At 39.1% G+C, this 21,546-nt stretch overlaps 2 protein-coding genes across 11 annotated transcripts in view; one reads left to right on the plus strand and one right to left on the minus strand.

Annotated features, from left to right (window-relative positions):
• The window catches only part of CTPS2 (CTP synthase 2), a 158,264-nt gene that overhangs the window by 4,882 nt on the left and 131,836 nt on the right, over window positions 1-21,546 (plus strand). The window lies entirely within an intron of this gene.
• SYAP1 (synapse associated protein 1) lies at window positions 1,302-16,289 on the minus strand. The gene is made up of 9 exons (XM_026674966.2): window positions 15,873-16,289; window positions 12,461-12,579; window positions 10,781-10,847; window positions 9,413-9,486; window positions 8,974-9,113; window positions 7,327-7,466; window positions 5,408-5,466; window positions 2,215-2,359; window positions 1,302-2,017 (listed from the first exon to the last, which is right to left on the minus strand). Exons 1-9 carry the CDS (start codon window positions 16,069-16,071, stop codon window positions 1,890-1,892), a joined length of 1,071 nt encoding a protein of 356 aa, XP_026530751.1. The 5' UTR covers window positions 16,072-16,289; the 3' UTR covers window positions 1,302-1,889.

Genomic DNA, 21,546 nt, shown 5'->3' on the forward strand with positions numbered 1-21,546 from the left:
CATTTCTGAAATGTAAGAATTAATGAGATAGTTCAAACAAAATTAATGTAAATGATTTAACTCCTATCCTGTTACCAAAAATCGTCCTAGTACTTTAGGGAACCAGAACAGTGTTGGCGAACCTTTTTGGCACTATGTGCCTAAATGGGAGTGTGCGCGTGCACAAGCCCACATGCTGGAAACCGGAAGAGCAACTGGTTTCAAGCGTGCACATGCACTCTGGCCACCTGGTGTTCTGGTTTCTGGCATGCATGCACGGGTGAAGTCCAGCTGGCTGGTGCACATGTGCGCATCAGAAACAGGAAGAATGTCAATGAATCCCTCAGAGTCCATTTAAGGTCACGCCAACTGCTTCAGTGATTCCATCCAGTCACCTTATTCTCTGCCGTCCCATTTTTCTTTTGCCCTCAATCATTCTGAGCATTAGGTTCTTCTCCAGTGAGTCCTTCCTTCTCACTAGTGGCCAAAGTATTTGAGTTTCATCTTCAGGATCTGGCCTTCTAAAAAGCAGTCAGGGGTTGATCTTCTCTAGGACTGACCAGTTTGATCGCCTTGCAGTCCAAGGGACTCACAGAAGTCTTCTCCAGCACCATAGTTCAAAGGCCTCAATTCTTTGGCGCTCAGCCTTCCTTATGGTCCAACTTTCAGTCATACATTGCAACTGGGAAAACCATAGCCTTGACTATACACACTTTTGTTGGCAGGGTGATGTCTGTGCTTTTTAGTATGCTGTCTAAATTTGCCATAGCTTTCCTCCCAGGAGCAGGCGTCTTTTAATTTCTTGGATGTAGTTCCCATCTGTGGTAATCTTGGAGCCCAGGAAAATAAAATCTGTCACTACCTCCATTTCTTCCCCATCTATTTCTTGCCTTATAGCACAATTGAATTAGCCTTTGCCCAGGCTAAGCCTGTATTTCTCATTAAATAGAAATACAGTATCTGTCTTTAAGTGTCAGTAGTTACTATGAAATATTCTATACATTTTAAAAACTGAAGGCATACTTTTGTCTTAAACATATGCAATCTATGTTTTCCTTTAAAGCTTGTTCTGGATATGACTTTCAAAGTCATTGGAGATATTTTGTTTAACTAATGTTTGTCATTTATCCTCTGCTGGTTCAGGTGCCACCAATCAAAACTGAAACAGTATCCTTTTAGGGTAGTGAAGGGAGTAGTATTGTCCAACTGATTTTGCTGTTATTCAATTAGTGGAAAGCCTTTAGTGCTTCTGTTTAAAATGGTAACATTTCAAAAGCCCCAATTAAAAGCAACATTTGAATTATAAACAATTATAAACAAGCTTATGACATTCTAGAATCTATTTTTGAAAAAGCTCATATTTAGGTTATTTTCATGAGGTATTTATAAATGAGTCAGAAGTAGCAAAATAGCAACGAGTTCTTGCCATTATTAATATGAAAGTAGTTGAGATACAAGTCAACTACAGGAAATGTCACAATTTTACTTATGGTCAGGAATTATTTTCTCATCATTCATCATTTAGTATTTTCTAATCATCTGAAAATATCAAAACAATGAAAATACAAATACAATGATCCTGACAATTCTAGGCAGATTTTTAAATATATGTTCATGTGTTCTAGATCATTCTTACATTAAGTACTATTTTGTGATAAACCAAAAATCACTTCTGCAATTTTTTTAACTATGACAATTTGGTATTATTAGAAAATCCCTAAAATACAAGCAAAACTTGCAATATAATTTGCTAGATTATAGACAGTATTTTCCGAGAACAGTTTCTGTGCCTGATTATGCAACACCTTGAGTCTTATTTTACAAAGAACTTTGGGCCTCAAGGAGAGTACTTGAACCAAATGTAAGAACAAGTTCATGTCAGTTTTTGGAAAATGTTCCAGACAAAGTGATCAATTTTCTGTCTGTAGCATTTTTTCGATTTCTTTGTCCCAGTTGTCATCTTGTTTTTCTGATTCTGTAACTACTTCATATTCTTGAAGTTCTTGTTGTAGTTCTTTTTCCCAGTCTGCAGTTTCTTCTAAATAGAAATAAAACGTATCCTTAACTTATATGACTGTAAAATACTCAACATGTAATTTAGTGTTCATACACTCTTATAATTGAATGCACCATTTTAAGATCAAAATCAAACAAGAGCTTTAACAAAATACTATTTTTATGGATTTTGTACTAGCAGGACCATATTATTAGAATAAGAAGAATAATTATTTTTACCATCCACTGTAGTTGTTTCCTTTTTCTCATCAAGCACAAGCTGTTCAATCTCTTTTCTCAAATCTTCCTGATTCAGGTTGCAAGCATCAAAAGCATCACTTACAAATTCAGATACACCTGGACTAGTAGAAATCTCTTCATCATCCTTTAATATAATTTTAAAGAAGAACTAATTTAAGAATATAAACAAACTTTATTAAAAGATTTATACTATTCATTTATTATAAGGCATGGGTATCAAACTCGTGGCATCACGTTGCTGTCGCGTGGAGTGTCGTGTTTTTTTCCCCTTTGTGGAGCTGGGGTGGGCATGGCCTGTGTGTGATGCATGTGGCCTGTGGGCCACCAGTTTGACACCTCTGTTGTAAGGAATGGAAAAACACTGAAGTTACAGATACATGATATCTAAACCAAGAAAACACTTGTAGTTTTTAGCAACTACATCTATGTTATAATAGCAGATTGCAAGAAAGAATAGATATCTACCTGATCCCAACAATGCTTTTAGAATTATTCTTCTAGCATGTCATCTCTGCTCTCCAGCAAGAAAAAATGCACTGTGCTATTGTTAATGAAAAGATTACTAGTACTAACTTCTGTACATCTTTAGATTTTTTAGGCCCATGGACTGGATCCAGCTTGCAGGGCTGTACTGGAAACACTAAGGGGCTGGCCCATGTTGCTACAGCCCAGCCCATCACATCCTGGTGTGCACATGTGCGCACAGGAGACGGGTACATGCTGGGATAGGGTGGACCGGTCCTGTGTATGCGTGCGCCCGCCTCCTGTTCACATGTGCATCCACCAGGATGGGATGGGATGGGCCGAAGCGACAGTAAGGGGCACGCAGGCCCCTTACCATTTTCAGGACAGCTGTACTTACCAGCCTTTCAGGTATGTGTGCATGGGGGGGAGGTGTTCAGCAGCAGAGGCTCTGCAGCTGGCTCTCCAAGGAGCAGATATGGCGATGGTGGCACCGGCAGCAAGCAGGGTTGTGGGGGGAGGCACGTGATGCGCACCACTGGACATGCCTGCTCCATCCCATGTGTCTGGGATAGTGTTCTGACCTAGGCTTCTTTAGAAAGCATAAAACGCAATCTTAGTTTCAGCAAAACCTCTTTTATTTCCACGGCTGTGAATTACGTTCATTCACAGCCTGCAAGGCTTCACAAACACTCTTTCAGGGGAATGTTTATAAACACCCACCTTATCGCACTTGGAATGCTGCCAGAGAACTAACTGCCAAACGCAGGGCAAGGCCAAATTTGACACAGAGTCAAACAAAACTTTTCAAAGCTTGAATCTACCAGACAAATTAATTGCTTCTTGCAAAAGCTCATGTCCCGTTCGCTCCCCTTTTATATCCTATGGGAGAGGCCAATCATCTCCGAGGTGTGGCCTGAGTCAACCCTGCTTTCTCAATTGTTTTTGTCTTCTGGTAGCTCTGCACATGTGCAGGCTGGGAATGGGTTCCAGAAACTCCCCCGCCTCACTGCTGTCTGAGTCTGAAGGAAGCTGATAACTGTCAGCCTGCCCTGGCCCCATCTCTGCCTCTGATGCAGAGCCCTCGTCTGAGCTTTCCTCAGCCTCCAAACCAGCCCAGGTTCCTCCCCAACCTCCCCACTACTGTGCGACTTTGCTGCCAGCTCTGTCAGGTGCTGGCAGGCCACAACAGATAGATCAGGTGGCTGCCCTGCACCTCTGCCTCCGGCTACTGCTGCCACTGCAGGCCAAGACAAGGTGAGGAGTGTGTGGGGCAGTTGTTATCAGACACCATCGGCCTGCCTACTCCATCCCATCTGTTTTTGCTTGTGGTTGGAGAGCAGGTTGCCACCGGTCATCTTGGCCTCCTCGTGGCTGTTGCCCTTGGCCTGTGCGCATTTCCCTTGTGCCCCTAACACACTTTAGGACCTCTATGAGCTGTCACCATTATTGAGGCCACCAGCACTTTGCGCAGCTCCATTAGGCTGCTGTCATTGCTGCCTGGAGCACCAGGTCCTCCCAGCACGAAGTGGCTAGCTAGAAAGTCCAAGTAGACACGGTAAAGCATGCCCAGGCCCAGCAGGCAAAAGATGGTCACTGTGAGTGGGGAAAGCCGGATTCCCATTGGTGCCATGGCTGCCCAGACCCAGCCGGGATTGTGTGCCTCCCCCCATCTCTGCTGGACCTGGGTAGCCATAGTGCCAATGGGGATCTGGCTTCCCCTGCTCACAGTAGCCATTTTTTGCCAGCTGGGCCTGGGCGGCCATGGTGTCGATGGGGATCTGGCTTTCACCACTCATGGTGGCTTCTTTTGCCTGCGGGGCCTGGGCGTGCTCTACCACTTCTTTCGGCCTTTCTAGCTGCCTGCTTCACCTACTTTGGGCTGGGCGGGTCTTCCGAGCAGTGGTGGCAGCCTGCAGTGGGGCCAAAGTGCATCGGCTATGCAAAAGGGGAACACGCTCCACACACAGGCCAAGGGCAAGACCCGTGAGGGGGATGAGGAGATGACCAGCGACAACTTACTCTTCAACTGCAAGCCAAAACAGACAGTGGGTCAGAGTAAGTGCATCCAGTGGTCGATATGAACAGCCAGCTCGGTGGTGGCAGTGGGCTCCGGAGCTGCAGCGTGCACCAGCTAAGGGGCTGGCAGACTGTGGCTACAGTCTGAAACCATCCTCCCCCCCGCACATAAAGGGTGGTGAGCATGGCGTGGCTGACAGTTTCCAGCTGTAGCTTCCCTGCCCCTTGCCTCGCCTCACCCCATCCCACGGGACGAGCCTCCCTCCCCATCGGAGACCTCTGGATTCCTTCCCCAACCCCGCCTGGTCCCCACAGGCACCACCCACACGAGTGAGTGATGTCAAGCTGGTCATGCCCCCAGGTCACCCCAGTCGGCCACCCTGACCACACCCCTCCCCCAGCAGACTTCAATGCTGATCTGGCCCTCAGTTTAGGCTAAGAAAACATAACTTTGGTAGAACAATCATCAAAGAAAAATGGCTTGAACAGGTAGCTTTACGCAAACTCCTAACTAAAAGAGTTTCCACTGTTAGTCCTTTTTAAATTCTAATTCAGACTTATTTCAGCAATTTCTTTTACTTTCTAGTTTGCTTAGATTGCTTTGTGGGCAATTAGAAAATAGCTTGGATTTTGAAATTTAAAAATCTTTGCTTAAGTGTATACCTTAATCAGCACTATAATGTAAGTTTACCTCTTGATGTTTCAGCTGAGATTTGATTGCAACAGGTGGTATCTTTGGCCTCACAGTATCTAGGGGAAAAATAGATACAGTAAAATTCTGAAGGTATTTTCTAACAATGTCTGATGTTTCAAAACATGTGGATAACTAGGCATTGATACCCAGCTGTGATTTATTGCTACTGCATGTATGGATAGCAAACCTGTACTTCTGTATTTTCTTCTCTTCCCCCTTCAACAAAGAAATACATTTGGTTTGCAGTCTGTAATAAAAGGGTAGCTTGTCTTTGTTACTGATTTGATATACTGGTTTCTTAATTGTGGTGTTAACAAGATGTATTTTTTTCAGACTTGAATGAAGCAAAAAGTATTCAGGTATTCTTTGACTAACAGCAGTTCACTTAGTGACCATTCAAAGTTACAACAGCACTGAAAAAAATGACATGATGGTTTTTCACATTTAAGACCGTTGCAGCATCCCCATGGTCACATGATTTATATTCGAATACTTGGCAACTGACTCACCTTAATAACAGTTGCAGTGTTCTGGGGTCATATTACAAACTTCTGGCAAGCAAAGTTAATGGGGAAGCTAGATTCACTTAACAGTTGTGTTACTATTTTAACAACTGCAGGGATTGTGGCAAAGAAGGTTGTAAAATGGGGCAAAGCTCACTTAACAAATGTCTCACTTAGCAATATAAATTTTGGGCTCAATGGCTGTCGTAAGTCGAGAACTACCTGTAGTTTGTTAAGCTTAAAATAGCCTTTCTTGACATACAAAGAAGACGAAAAAGGAATGGAATAATGTAGCAGAATGCAAGTTTTCTGAGGTTTATAGAAGGGGTAACAGGCTTTTTGAACTAGGTCTACCCTTTCAGTTGTCCTTAAATAATGAAAACAATTGTAGTAAATATCAATCATGTCTGCAGGATTACATTGCACATCCACAGAGATAATACTGTAGCTCCTCACTAACCTGACATCTGGCCCTGAAAATATTTGGTTGTTTATTTGGCTCTGTGCTGTCAAAACACTTGTCATGCCTAATCAATGTAGTGTTTCAGACATTTAAAGCCGCAAAATAGGCAGAAATGTCTACAAAGATAACAGGACAATCTATTATTTTTAGTTTCAGAGTAGGAATGAAGGGGCTTCATAGTTAGCAAAAGGAACTAACATGCATGCCATGAATAGTGGAACTGAACAGAACTGTAAAATCATTGTGCAGAAGTGTTTAATTTTTAAAAAATTCTTATCTCAAGATGTAATACAGTTACATAGATTTAATAATTATACCCTGTTTCTCCAACAATACGGCCTCCCCCAATAGGAAGTCCCAGCATGTTTTATAGGCATGAAATGAAATTAAGCCCCTCCCCCCAAATTAAGGCCTATATTAAAACATGCGAAATGGTGGGGAAATGGTGGGGGGGGGGCTTGCCGTTAGGAAGCACTTTTGTTGCACACCCGGATATGGTGCTGCCTGCGTTGACCCCGATACAAAGTGCCTCACCAACGCCGAGGTCAATATCCAAGCCCTCACTGCCCGCCCGCCCGAAGATGCAAGTGGGGGGAATTAAGTCACCCCCGAAAAGACGGCCTAGCCATTTTTTCGGGACTCAAAAAAAAATAAGACCCGGCCTTATTATATGAGAAACACGGTATATGCAGAGTAAGATTTTGAAATGAGTTAGACATATCTTTTTTTAGATCATAACTATGGGACTACATCATTTTATATACTGTATTAGTTTGTTTTAGCTGCAGAAAGAAGTTGAACTTGCTTTATAACAAATCAAACATACCATATCTCCCAGTTATCTAAGGAATGTTTCATATGAAATTGAAGGTGTAAGCAGCTTGAATTAAAAAAAAAGAAAAGAAAAAAACTTTCAAAATTTTAAATGTTTGTTTAAAGCAATTAGCTACCTGTTTGCTGTCTATCCTCTTCATTGCCATTCTTTTCGTTTCTCACTGCTTGCTGTGCAGCCAGTGCTGTAAGTTGTGCAGACTGTTTAATAAGGGAGACGCGGTAAAAATAATTCCTCCAGAACACTTCTTCCTTTACACTGAGGACAAAAACACATGTTTTTGTTCGTAAATAGTTACTTTATAATACTGGGTATACAGATTTTATGTATTAGGATTTGCCTTAATTGCCTGTCAATATTTTTGTATGTCATGGTTGTGGGAGTGCAGTCTGAAAGCCACATTTTATCCAATTGGTTAGGTATAGTTCATATATTTGCATGTAAAGTGGGAGGCAAAATATAAACAATGTTTGAAAAAGATGGAATTGCATAGATTAATTGAAACACTCTCTCTGTGTGTACACACACGTATATGTGTGTGTTTGTGTCTGTCTGTCTTCTCTCTTTCTCTCTCAGTCTTATATACCGTATATGCCGGCGTATAAGACGACCGGCGTATAAGACGACCCCCAACATTTCCACTCAAAATATAGTTTGTTATATACTCGCCCCCTCTTCCGCATGCCTTCCACTTTTGCACTTTTTTTGAGGCACTTTTGCGCACCGTGGAAAGCGATCCCGTGAAGCCGAAAGGAGCAGCCAGCCTTCTCCCAGCTCCCAAGGAAGCGAGGCTCGCACCGCCCGGGCTCGCTGAGGTATCCGGCTGGGGCTGTCAGAGTTGTTACCGCTGGCGCGGCTCATGCGCTCCAGTCCGCGTTGCCTCGGGAAGGGAAAGGCAAAAGGAAGAGCAGCGGCACTTTGCAATGGCAGCAGCGGCTCCTGGTTTTGCCTTTCCTTCCCGAGGCAACGCGGGACTGGAGCCGCGCGGAGCCACGCCAGCGGTAACAACTCCTGACAGCCCCAGCCGGATACCTCAGCGGAGCTCGGCGGTGCAAGCCTCGCTTCCTTGGGAGCTGGGAGAAGGCTGGCTGCCCTTTCGGCTTCACGGGATCGCTTCCACGGTGCGCAAAGTGCCTCAGCCGCGGGCAGCCGCAGTGCTTCCCAATTACTATTTGCCGGCGTATAAGACGACCCGGCATATAAGACGACCCCCAATTGGAGGCATGTTTTTCAGGGCAAAAAGTCGTCTTATACGCCGGCAAATACGGTATATGCAATAACTCTCAACAATTAAGGTCTCCATAGAGTTGTGATGTGCTATTTTCTTCACATCAAAGGGGAACAGGTTAGCCGCTGCCCAAAGATTTCCCACCAAAAATACAATAAGATCTCAATATAAGAGATCCCTTTTAGTCACTGGATGCTGTAGACAAACTGTATTTCCTGATATCCAAGTCTATTGCATTCAAAGTTAACCAGATGAATAAAATTTATACCAAATTATGCAAATTTTGTCAATTTGTCATATTTGTCAATATATATCATTTCTATAGTGAGAAATAGTACAAATATCTGATACAGAAAGCCTTTAATTTCAAATGGTTTAACTCTAGCCTTGAAGAGACAATGACACATTAAATATCAAGGCTTATTTTAATAGGAAAAAAATAAACAGATAGTAATAATTGGTAGTTTTCAAGCTGTGATATTTCTTGATAGCTAATTGATTAGAAAATAGCTTATCAAATATAGGTAGATCACTCACTGTTTTGGAACAAGATCAAATCTCATTCTAGTCAGAAGCTCATCTTCTTGAAGCATTACCATGGCTACTGGATACATCTGGTCAAAGTCAAAATTAAATTGAACCCCTGCTGGTGGATCACGCAGAAAGTTTCTTCTATCCTTTATAAAATAAAATGTGGTTGACAGAGGTTGAAACCTGTTGTTACCTTGGAAAAATATTTCTCAATATGGTTTTTTGAGAAATGCATTACATCATAACACACATATGTTTTTATTTGTATTAGAGCTTTTTAGAAGTTATTACATATCTGAATATCTAGAATTCTGCTTTAGGTAACAAACATGTTTTCAAGAAATTAATTGCTTATGCTAGAAATAAGAAGCTCATGATAGCTGAACTACAGGTTTCCCCCCCATTCCTGATTCAAAAGATAAAAAGCAAAAAACCTGCCACATACTGCTGATAAGGCCAGTATTTGTTGCTGAATTGTTTCTTCTTCATTGCTGTCTACCCATGGAGGCACAGCTATTTCTATGAGCAGAAAAGGAGTAGTTATATAATTGCATTCAGCCATCAGAGACCACTGAACAACTAGCATCTTCAAGTAAAAAAAGCCTCTTGCTAAGGTACATCAGAAGAATGCTCAAACCAGTAACACTATTAAGCATCGAACTAGGTTATGTTAATTGAACTTAATTCATAACTCTATGGTGAATTCCATATATCTAGGGGTAAGAAGGTAGCATTTGTCCCTGATTATTTTTTCTTTTGTCCCATAGATTATCTGATTCAGCCTGGGAGACCACAGTGAGAGGAAAATTGTAAAATTGTGCCATATAACCAACCTATATATTTCTAAAACAGAATAGTTGTGTATATACATGAAGATACAAGTATTGCACACATTTTATTTTGAAGGAAAGCTATATAATTCTTGTAGCAGGTTGATGTTTCCCAAGAACAAATAATAGCTTCAGTCCCAATATATGTACAAATAATAGGTTTCTGCATATAATTCCTGATCTTGGATGCACATGATTCCTGTCAATTTTACTAATTGGAGAAACATGGATCTGAATGTCTTATTCTGGATCAGGCATATTACCTATAATTTGAAGCTTTATTTTTTTAGTAATGAATCTGAATTGCAAAATCTCCAGTGAGAAGTATAATCCAGTCAAATTTCTTTTGCTGCCTGTATTCATTTTTATGAAGTTTAGTCAAGCGGCTGAGACCTTTAATATTAAGTTAGAACCCCAGAATGTTTATTTATCAGAGCTAATGCAATATACCAGGTGGTTTACTAATATCAACAAAATTCACATCCATGGATTGGATGTCTCCCACACACATGCATGCATTTTCATCCACTGTTCTGAAAACAGAACTGAAGTTGGTGAGATTGTATATATTTGTCTTAATTATAGGAAGAACATAAATATGCTTCTAAATACCGTTATTAGACAAGGATATTGTTTCATATTACCATACGTTGCAAGATAAAAAGCTTTTTCTTTCATAAAAATATTTTTGCACAAATAATGTACTACATTTGCAATTTGTAATTATATAAATATTGCTTTTTCATTTTTTTACTTTGTTGTATCATCTTAAACAATGCAACTTTCTATTTTATATGAAACTCAACCTTAATTTTTTCTTTTTCTGATAGACTTTTTTAAAAATCAGCTATTTACACATGTTATTCCATTGAATCTTGCACGTAGTTTTTGCTTATGTGTTAGGAAACATCATGCCACCTTCCTAGTCCAATCTACAAGCTTTCTAATATGATTATTATTTTTGTAGCCAATTCAAAAATTACCTGATTTTTTGGTATGTTGCTGTTGAACAAATTTTTCTTGCTCCTTTTGAAAGTCTCCTATAATTGTCTACAACAAAAATATGAAAAATGAAAAAAATAGATGAGCATTTCAAAAATACATTTTTGCTATTGTAACACAATGTGGACAATTTCTAAAGAAAAACCTGACAACCATTCTTTAGGTAGCCTGCAGGAGAAAGTGAAAAAAACCTCTAAAACTGTGTAAGGTTTATATATTTCAACGGTGCCCCAAAACAGATAAAATAAATAAAGGGATTTCTGACTATATAGAATGTGCCTGCATGCTGCATGTGTTTTCCTTTTCTCTTAAATGCCAGCACTTTTTTATACTGCTCACATAAAAATTGAGAAAAAAATAGCTAATATTACTACTCTAAAAGAAGTGATCCAAGTTTCAAATAGTTTTTAGCATAAAAGTATAAAAAGTGAGCTTACTGCATTTCCCCATCATACTTTAAGCCACACAAAACACCTTCAATCTAAAATAGTGGACACCAAAAACAAATAGGGTACAACATATGTTCTTTTTAATGAATCCTGTAAATAAATGTTTCCCCTTTGCAGATCCTTACACTAATCAAACCTATGCTACTGTCAATAATATTAGCAATGGCATTCAAATTCAGTATTTCTGCACATTGATTATTATACCTTAAAGTTCTTTGCTGGTAACCATCATGTTTCTTCTTCATCTAAACCTGAAAACCAGCCCCAAAGTAGCTAATTATAATTAAAGTATTTCTGATGTGTTTGTCCAATATATGGTCATGTGAATTGGGCCACAATCATGGCTTATTTGATATATTCCCTATTCTATAGAAATTCAATAGAGTCCATGCAATTGAATAAGCATAATATTTAAAAGGACTTCATTCTTGTATTCAATCTGAGTGATCTATACAATGAAATTACAGGTGGTCTTCAACTTACAACTATTCTTTTAGTGAGTTTGAAATTACAATGGCATTGAAAAACCAGACCTCACACTTACAACCATCACAGCATTCCCACAGTCACATGGTCAAAATTGGGCACTTGGCAACCAGTATGTATTTATGGTAGTTGCAGCATCCCAGGAGCACGTGATCACTATCTGCAACTTTGCCAGTCAACTTCCGACAAGGAAAGTTAATGGTGGAAGCCAATTTGCTTAAGAACCACATGATTCACTTAACTGCAGTGATTCTTATAATTGCCTTGCTTAGCAACAGAAATTCTGGTCCCAATTGTGTCATAAGTTAAGGACTATCCATATATACATTTTAATTGCTACCAAGCTTATCTAGATAACTAATACAAACTTGTAAGATGAGTAGCATAAAGATGAGTTCTGAGGGATAAAGCTGGTGACCATAAGGCATCTTTTCAAGCTGAACTTGGTTTAAGTGACTACATGGACATAATCATATGGTTTTCTTTAAGTGGTTTGCCATTACCTTCTTCCTGGAGATTTTTCAACTTTCTATTCTTAACCTACAGACCTAGCCTTTCATGATGATGTCCCATTTAAATATTTTCCTGATTGGAGCCTGCTTAGCATTTGTGCCTTGGTGCTGTCATCTGCAAAAACTATGAAACTAAAAGCTTTCAAAATGATTTAAAGCAGAGTAGGTTAATAAAAATACCAGTTTTATAGGTAATTATTTACAACTAAAGTACCTTATCAATTATATTTTCTATTTTTCCTTCTTCAACAGACTTCTTTATAGTTTGTGCTGTTTCAGCAACTGATTCAGATATCTTTTTTGTAGCCGTTGTAGCAAAGCTGAAGATATAACCTTTTAAAGATAAGACATCATTTAAACTTAGAATATTTTCCTTCTTGTACTTCAGAAACTAATTGCTAAGATGAATCTGAAGAATATAGTAATTTAGATTTTTATTCATTCAATTCTGCTAGTGCTTTAAAACATGCAGCATAATTAATGCACAATTATCAGGAGCAAGGGAACATACAGAAGCCTGCTTCCACACAGTCTAGAGTTTATCAGTATCATTGATAATCTGGTGCATAAATTAGCATATCAACAACTTGACTTTAAATAATTTAATATTAATTCAGGATTCTGGATGTAGGTGCCTGATAGAGAATATTATGACAGGAGATATTCTTGAACTAACTTACATTGAGAAAGCAACTATATTTGGGATGGTGTTTTGATTTCTTTGTTAGGCAGCCTTGAATATTAAACTAACATTTCTTAAAATAAAATAAAGTATGACAAATCCAAGATACTGTACATGATAAATTCACTGAACTCAGTAACAAAAAAAATCTAAATTGTACTGTTTATTTATTTTGTTCATCTACCAACAAAACAAGGCTTTGAAAACTAGGATTTCAGCTATCCTATTTAAATAATAGCGTAATTATTTTTTTTAAAAAAATTAATTGATAACACAAACTATAAGTTGTTAATTGTTAACCCTAATTCTAAATTTTTCCTTATTCGAAAAACTCCTTTGCTGTATATAAGCTTTAGTTTCAACATTCATTGCTGCTATCATCACCAACACACACACTTTTAAACATAGCTTTTCCTAGTAATATGGAATTGGAGTGTGTTGCTTTTTCATGTAGTTTAGAAACCAAATATAAAGGGTATTCCAACATCCCCGAAAAAGTGCTTGGATATTTTATACATTAGCACAATACCAACGAAGAAGAAAATAGCAGCTCTCAAAAGAAATCAGCATGGTTGCATAAAGAACTATCTGATAAACCGAAAGATGTTTTATCTTTCAAACAAGTAAAAAGGTGGAAAGAAAGACACAAAACTGAGGCAGAAATCAGCAAATAGCCCAAGCCTGCAAAAAGGAAGTGAGGAAAGCTAAGGCTCAAAATGAACTAAGGCTTGCAACCAAAAGTAAAAATATAACAAAAACATTCTTTCAACATGTAACAAACAAGAAAAAAGTCAAGGAAACAATTGGTCCATTAATGGGAGAAAGTGGTAAGAAAGTGACAAGCAATAGGGAGAAAGCAGAATTGCTTGTTTTTTTTTTGCATCCGTCTTTACACAAAAGGAAAAAACAGTCCAACCTATCAAAAACAGTTGATAGAAATAAAAGTTAAAATAGGCAAGAAAATGGTAACTCAAGACAAGTTCACATCACCAGGATCAGATGGATTATACCGCAAGGTTCTGAAGGAACTGGTAGATGTGATTTCAGAACCACTAACTAGTATCTTTCAAAGATCTGGGGAACTACCAGAGAACTGGAAAAGAGCTGACGTTCTCATTTTCAAAAAAGGAAAAAAAATAGATGCAGGAAACTACAGATCTATCAATATCTGGGAAGATTCTGGAAAAGATAATCAAGCAATGAATCAGCAACCACCTAAAGGCAAACAAAGTCATCACCAAAAGCCAACATGGATTTGTCAAAAACAGATCATGCCAGACAAATCTTATTGCATTCTTTGACAAAGTGACAAAATTAGTAGACCAGAGGAATACTGTGGATATAATTTACTTGGACTTCAATAAGGCATTTGATAAAGTAGACCACAAACTACTACTTGATAAGATAGAAAAATGTGGGTTTGACAGCATCATCTCCAGATGGAATTGCATGTACATGGAGGGAAATACACAGTGGCTGGCTGTGTTTTAAGCCCAATACTCTTCAACATCTTCATCAGTGATTTGGATGAAGGGACAGATGGGGAACTCATCAAATTTGCAGACAACACCAAGCTGGCAGGAATAGTCAACACTCTAGGCAATAGGCTTAAGATACGGAAAGATCTTGACAGACTTTGGGTGCTATCTAACACAATAAAATTCAATGGTGAAAGAAGTAAGGTTCTACATTGAGACAAGAAAAGCCAAATGCATAGGTATAATATAGATGGTACCTGGCTTAATAAATAGTATCTGGGAGAGGGATCTTGGGAGTCCTATTGGACAATAATTTAAATATGAGCCAGCAGTGTGCTGCAGCTGCCAAAAAAGCTAACAGTTTTAGGCTACATCAAGAGTCTTCAGACTTGGCAAGTTTAAGACTTATGGACTTCAACTCCCAGAATTCCTGAGCTAATATGACTAGAGGAAGAATTCTGGGAGTTGAAATCCACAAGTCTTAAAGCTGTCAAGTTTGAAGACCCCTGGGCTACATGAAAAGCGACAATCAAGATCATGTGAAATGATCACACTTAGAATACTGAATTCAGTTTTGGTCACTACGATGTAAAAAAAGATGTTGAGACTAGAAAATGGGGAGAAAAGAGCAGCAAAGATGATTAGAGTACCAGAGGCTAAAACATATAAAGAACGCTTGCTGGAATTGGGTATGTCTAGTTTAATGACAAGGAAGACAAGGTGACATAGCAATGCTCCAATATCTAAGGAGTTACCACAACAAAGAGGGAATCAAGCTATTCTCCAAAGAACATGAAGGCAGGACAAGAAGATATGGATGGAATCAAGGAGAGAATTAAGGAGAAATTTCCTGACAAAACAATTAACCAGTGGAACAACTTGCCTCCAGAAGTTGTGAACGCTCCAAAGCTGGAAGTTTTTAAGAAGAGAATGGACCACCATTTGTCTGAAACGGTATAGGGTTTCCTGCCCAAGCAGGAGATTGCACTAGAAGACCTCCAAGATCCCTTCCACTCTATTATGTTATTTCCATAATTGCAACCAAAAGTACATTTAACTGAAATTAATTAACTGAGTAAATGGAACAGCCAAACACTCTATTTAGATGAGAATAAGTGTTAGTTGAAGCTAAACAGGCCCAGCTTATACCTACTGCAACTTTATTAAATTTGTATGCTGCAATTTGTATGCTGTCTGACTCACAACAATTCTGGGCAGCATGCAAGTTCAATAAATGAATAAACCAATCTTTGACGTCTTAATGTCTCTTGTTGCCATCTAGCGGTCGTCCGGATTTTTGGTGCCCTACAGAGTGGGATCCGAGGAAACAATTTGTAGAAAAGATTGATTGTAGCTTCTGCGCTAGGGCAGCCTGTAAGCACGTAATAAGCAGATCATTGTTAAGGTGGGGCGAGGGTGGAGTTAAGGTGGAGCCACGGCATTTCGCGGAGGAACGAGAAACTCACTGCCAAGCCCCTTGGCCTGATTAGAGAGCGGGTCCATGTCCGCCCCCCCTTTCAGTTCCTCCTCTTCGTAGCGCGGCGGGGGCGCGTCTCTTTCAGGGACCTCTTCTTCGCCAGTTCTTGCTTCCCCCTTGGGGGGAGACGGCTTTCCTTCTTCTTCCGCCCAATTCATTCCCAACCAGCCACTCAGGCCGCGTAACATCTTAAAAAGATTCGCGTCGCTACCCAAAGCCGCCCAACTGTGTTAAACTTCCCCCTCAACGGTGTTCTGGGTCTCGGCAGCGCCAGGCCCAGGTTGCTGGGATGGCAGCCTTTGTTTCCGGAAGAGACAGAGAGCCCAGCCCGCCTATCACGTCATCCCAGTATGTCAGCAGCGGAACCAGGGATCTCGGCTTTTCAACGGCCGCGCGTTCTGCTTCTAATGAGCGCCCCCTTTGGTCCCTCTCTATCTGGGCAAGGCACTCCGCTGAGAGGAGAGGTTTTTTTTTTTTTTTTAAGACAAATACGTAATAAATCGACTACTGTTTGTTTAAATTTATTTATTTATTTATTTATTTGATTTTCCAATTGTTTACAAGATAATAAGTATAAGTGTATACATAGTTGTGAATACATGAAATGGGTACATATAAGAAAAATAAAAGAATAAGAAACAATAGGACAGGGACGGTAGGCACGATGGTGCGCTTATCGCCCCCTACAGACCTCTTAGGAAAGGGGTGAGGTCAATAGTAGACAGTCTAAGGTTAAAGTTTTTGGGGTTTGGGGAAGAGAATACATCTGCCCAATACAATTTGCTTGCAAGATATTGTAATCTACCGTGATTGGTGTAATATATTCACCCTGCTCGGCCACAAATCTCTTTTCGTATTAATTGTGGTCAATAAAAACTAATTGAAGTTCATTTGAAATAATTCCAAGGGAAGTCTCAGAGGTACTTTTTTTTTCTTTTCTTCAAAAGACAACCGGATTGTTTTTCCTTGAGGAAGAACAAAACGTTTCGTTTCTCATCCAGCAAACTTCATCAGTTTCAGAAACTTCATCACCCCCATCAGCTGATGAAGTTTCCTCTAAAAAAAACAGTTGCCTTTTGAAGAAAAAAAAAACCACATTTGGGACAACTATGATCTAGATAACTGAGAATCTCCACAGACATAATTCCAAGGGACTTTGTCATTCTGGAAAAAGACAATCAAAAACAAATCCATAACAGAAGAAATAATCCCATATGCAATTAAGGGTTAGATTTTATAGAAAGAAAATAGAATGCAAAATAAGGCATTGCCAGCTAAAATTAAATTGCTTCCATGTATTATTTTGAAAGAGTCAAGTAGATTGTATCTAAATGGATGCAGATGAAATATTTAGCTCCTTTAATCAAGCTTAGCATCTATGGATTTAATGGATGCTCCCAGAGAGCTTTCTTGGGAGAGTTACAGAAGTGGTTAGTCACTGCCTTTCTGGGGCATTTTTGACTTCTGGTTTAAACCTGTAAGCCTGGTGATCTCCAGTGAAGCAGGATCAACAATTAATGATTACAGTTATCTAGCTTACTGAGAGCAATTGATGTCCACTTAAGTAACCTCTATAATGAATTTCTTGGCCATTACTTTTGAATAAAATGCATAGCAATTGTTTAATTACTCTCTGGGATTAACAGTGAAATGTATTTTTTTTTAAATGTGATTACTTGTAGAATAATAAATCTACACATATAACTGCTCCAACATGGATTTTACTGTTAATAAGAAGTCTATGGTCTTTGCAAATGTTTCTCAGAGATGTTCACTTTTTAAATAGGAATGCAAAACTTTTCCAAAAGATTGTTGGCAAAAAAATCTGAAATATCTGTCAAAGTACAAGTGCAATATATATTAGGCACATAGTAGATATGATTGCATTTGATTTGTTGATAATGATTTCATTATACATAAATTAAGTCACAAAGTATCCTAAACCAGGAGTGGGGACTAGGCTCAACAGTCTCAATGTTTACATTGGCTTCAGTCAGCATGACTTCAACAATCCCAGATGCATAAAAATCATTGCTGTTCTTGCTCTGGCAAGATTATCCCATGTGTGTGTATGTGTGTGTGTGTATGTATGTGTTTGTATATGTATGTATGTATGTATGTATGTATGTATGTATGTATGTATGCATGTAGTCCTCGATTTACAACCACAATTGAACCCAAAATTTGTGTTAAGTGAGTTTTGCTCCATTTTACGACCTTTCTTGCTGCAGTTGTCTATGGAGATTCTCATTTATGAAGTAGTTGCTTTGTTTCCCCAATGTACAGATAGAAAAAGATAAATTATTCTAATATATAGACTACTAATATATAGGCAGATCTGTACATTGGGTGAACAAAACCACTTCATAAATGCATGGCACAACATGGGAGAACAAACCCATCAGGACAAGATTCAGCACTCTATCTACATTTAAAAGACAAAGGCTACTCTTTTGAAGAGAGCAAAGTCCACATTTTGGACAGAGGACTGCTGGTTTAAAAGAAAGGTCAAAGAGGCCATCTATGTCAAAATTTAACAGCCCTCTTTTACCAGAGGGGGAAGGATCAGAGGTGGTATTCAGCAGGTTCTGACCAGTTCTGGAGAACCAGTAGCAGAAATTTTGAGTGGTTCAGAGAACCAGCAAATCCCACCTCTGACTGGAGATTTTACAATATCCTTCCTCTGCCACACCCACCAAGCCACGCCCACAGAACCCATAGGAAAAATTTTTGAATCCCACCACTTGGAGGGATAAATAATGCTTACTGTCATTTGAAAGTCAATGGATCGGGAAATTATTCTTAGCCATTCTTTTTTATTTAAAAAATTGGAATAACGTACAGCTACTCTGAAGGACTGATAGACCAATAAAATTGTAAAATAGTCTGTGGAAATTAATTGTACAAAAATGTACTTTCATATTATATTTAGATATTTGACAATTATGTCAAATTATATTTAGATATTTGACAATGTCAGAATAAGCTAAAATGCAGTTGATTCAGTTTGCCTTATAATCCCAGTCATACAACGGCTCTATTAATTGTTTAAAAATAGCAACTCCACCTTAAGTTCTAGCAGTTCCTTAGACAGTAAAGTACAGATAGTCTCAACTTACGACCACAATTGAGCCCAAAATTTATGTTGTTAAGTGAGTTTGTTCCATTTTATGACTTTACTTGCTACATTTGTTAAGTAATCATTGCAGTTCTTAAATTAATAACACGGTGGTGAATCTGGTTTCCCAATTGACTTTGCTTGTTAGAAGGTCACAAAAGGGGATCACATGACTCCAAGACACAGCAACCATCATAAATGTGAGTCAGTTGTAAAGAATCTGAATATAAATCACATGCAATGGTCATAAGTGTGAAAAATGGTCATAAGTCATTATTTCAGTGCCATTATAACTTTGCATGGTCACTAAATGAACTGTTGTAAGTCAAGGACTACTTGTAGTCATCTTCCAACTACCCCAACTGGTGTAATGGTTTGAGATTTATTTTATTTAAAGAGCCACGGTGGCGCAGTGGTTAGAATGCAGTACTGCAGGTTACTTCTGCCGGCTGCCTGCAATTTGGCAGTTCGAATTTCACCAGTTCAAGGTTGACTCAGCCTTCCATCCTTCTGAGGTCGGTAAAATGAGGACTCAGGCAGGGGACTACAACTGTTGTGCCCTCAGCTGCTATCAGTGCTGCTTGGTTTCAGTTCAGACCTTCTCACCCCCCACCCCCCCCCCCAAAAAAAATTCTCATGAGGTTGGAAGGTCTGAACTATTTTTTTACCATAGTCCCACAGACTAATTTTGTTGCCCAGTACCTGGTGGCAGAGAACTGAGCCTGTGCGTGCATGTGCCCTCCTGTGCACATGCACACCTACTGGAATGGCATGGGCTGGCCCAAAGCGACGCAGGCTGGCCTCTTACAGTTTCCAGGATGACTGTGTGGGCCGGATTTGACCTCATCGCAAACCGGATTCAGCCCGCGGGCCTTGAGTTTGACACCCTTCTTTTAAATTGTTTCATAATGAAAATCTTTAATCAGCTCAATATCTATCATGCAGTTGTTTAAAGGATTTTTTCCCCAAAATATTTGGTCCTTTTCTAGTTTATGAGATGATTTATCATACTGTCCCATCAGTCAGTTTGTAGATCAGTCTTAAATTAATTCAACAAACAAAATCTCTCTTGATTAAATGAATTTAGTAACAGTGTTTAAACAGTAATGATTTAGACTTTTGACCATGGAAAGCCCACAACATATATAAGAATCCTCCCAGTTATAACCTCCAGAAATGGGTATTGAAAGATATACTTCCTCAGATATTGGATGTAATATATACCTGGGACTGGAAGCAATTCACAACCTTTTCCAACTTGAGTTTATCTTATTTTGTTTTCAAGCTATTGATTGTGCAATCAATATTGTATCTTTTAGAAAATCCTCACAGTTTTATTACCCAGTAGATGTTGAAGTACTTCCCCTGATGTCTCTATTCAGTCTCACAAGATGACCTCTGGTTCTAATATTATGTTAGAGATGAAGTGGTTTTTCTCTCCTTACGTTATATGCAAGTACATAAAACTTTATCACATTCTGTCATTCTTCCAAGCTACAACCTTTTAAGTATATATTCCTTGGATAGGAATATTAGTCCCTTTGCTATTTCTTGCTCCATTCTCATGACCAAGGGTGCATTTGAAAAATCCCTGCATCTAAGTCTATATAGTGCTACCTTGGTACTGGTTGTTAATTGGTTCTAGGCAGGGGTGAGATTCTACAGGTTTGCACCTATTCGCTAGAACCAGTTGTTACCATTCTAAGCAGTTCGGAGAACCAGTTGTTAAAAGAAATTACTGGCCTAATCCTGTAGGGAAGGCAGGAAGGAAACATTCTGGTGTTCCTTATAGAAACTGCCTCTCTGTTGACCCTTATTACATTCTTGGCAGGACTAGACTTCCTGTCTCAGGAATGTCTCTGGAGTTTTTTTCCCTTCCTTTGCTGGTACTTTGCTTGTGTGGAGTGACCATTCAAAGTTACAATGGCACTGAAAAAAGTGACTTATGACCATTTTTCACACTTACGACTGTTGCAGCATCCCCACAGTCATGAGAGGCCAGGCGAGGAGATGTGTGCCTCGATGTGAGTGATATTGAGTTGGCCACACCCAGCCAGTCACATGACCACCAAGCCATGCCCACCAACTAAGCCACGCCCACAGAACCGGTTGTTAAAAAATTTGAATACCACCCCTGGTTCTAGGAGACGTGATAAGTACCCAAATTTTTTTCCCCATAAGGAATAATGTAAATAAATTGAATGCATTCTCAAACCAAAGACAATGCATATTTTTAAGATAATATGTAAAATGATAGGGTTATATATCATTACAAGAGAAATAAACCTAAAAATTAATAAATATTTTGATTAAATAAAATAGAAACTTTGCTTTATCTGTACTGACGAGAAAAATGTGCAAAAATACACAAAATGACCACAAAAGCTAAGATAAGATTACATGGGGATGTATACAGGGGAAGAACTACTGCATGACTAAGGCATCATCTTTGTTCGGCTGCAAAGGGTAACAAATCACAACCAACACCGACAAATTCTAGCTTGAGTGTTAAGCCCCCAAAAAATGACAAGTACCGGGACAAAAT

Source organism: Notechis scutatus, chromosome 5 (assembly GCF_049901735.1).
Source record: "Notechis scutatus isolate UNSWTSFEM ecotype Mainland chromosome 5, rNotScu1.2, whole genome shotgun sequence".
In the NCBI taxonomy this organism is placed as follows: Eukaryota; Metazoa; Chordata; class Lepidosauria; order Squamata; family Elapidae; genus Notechis; species Notechis scutatus.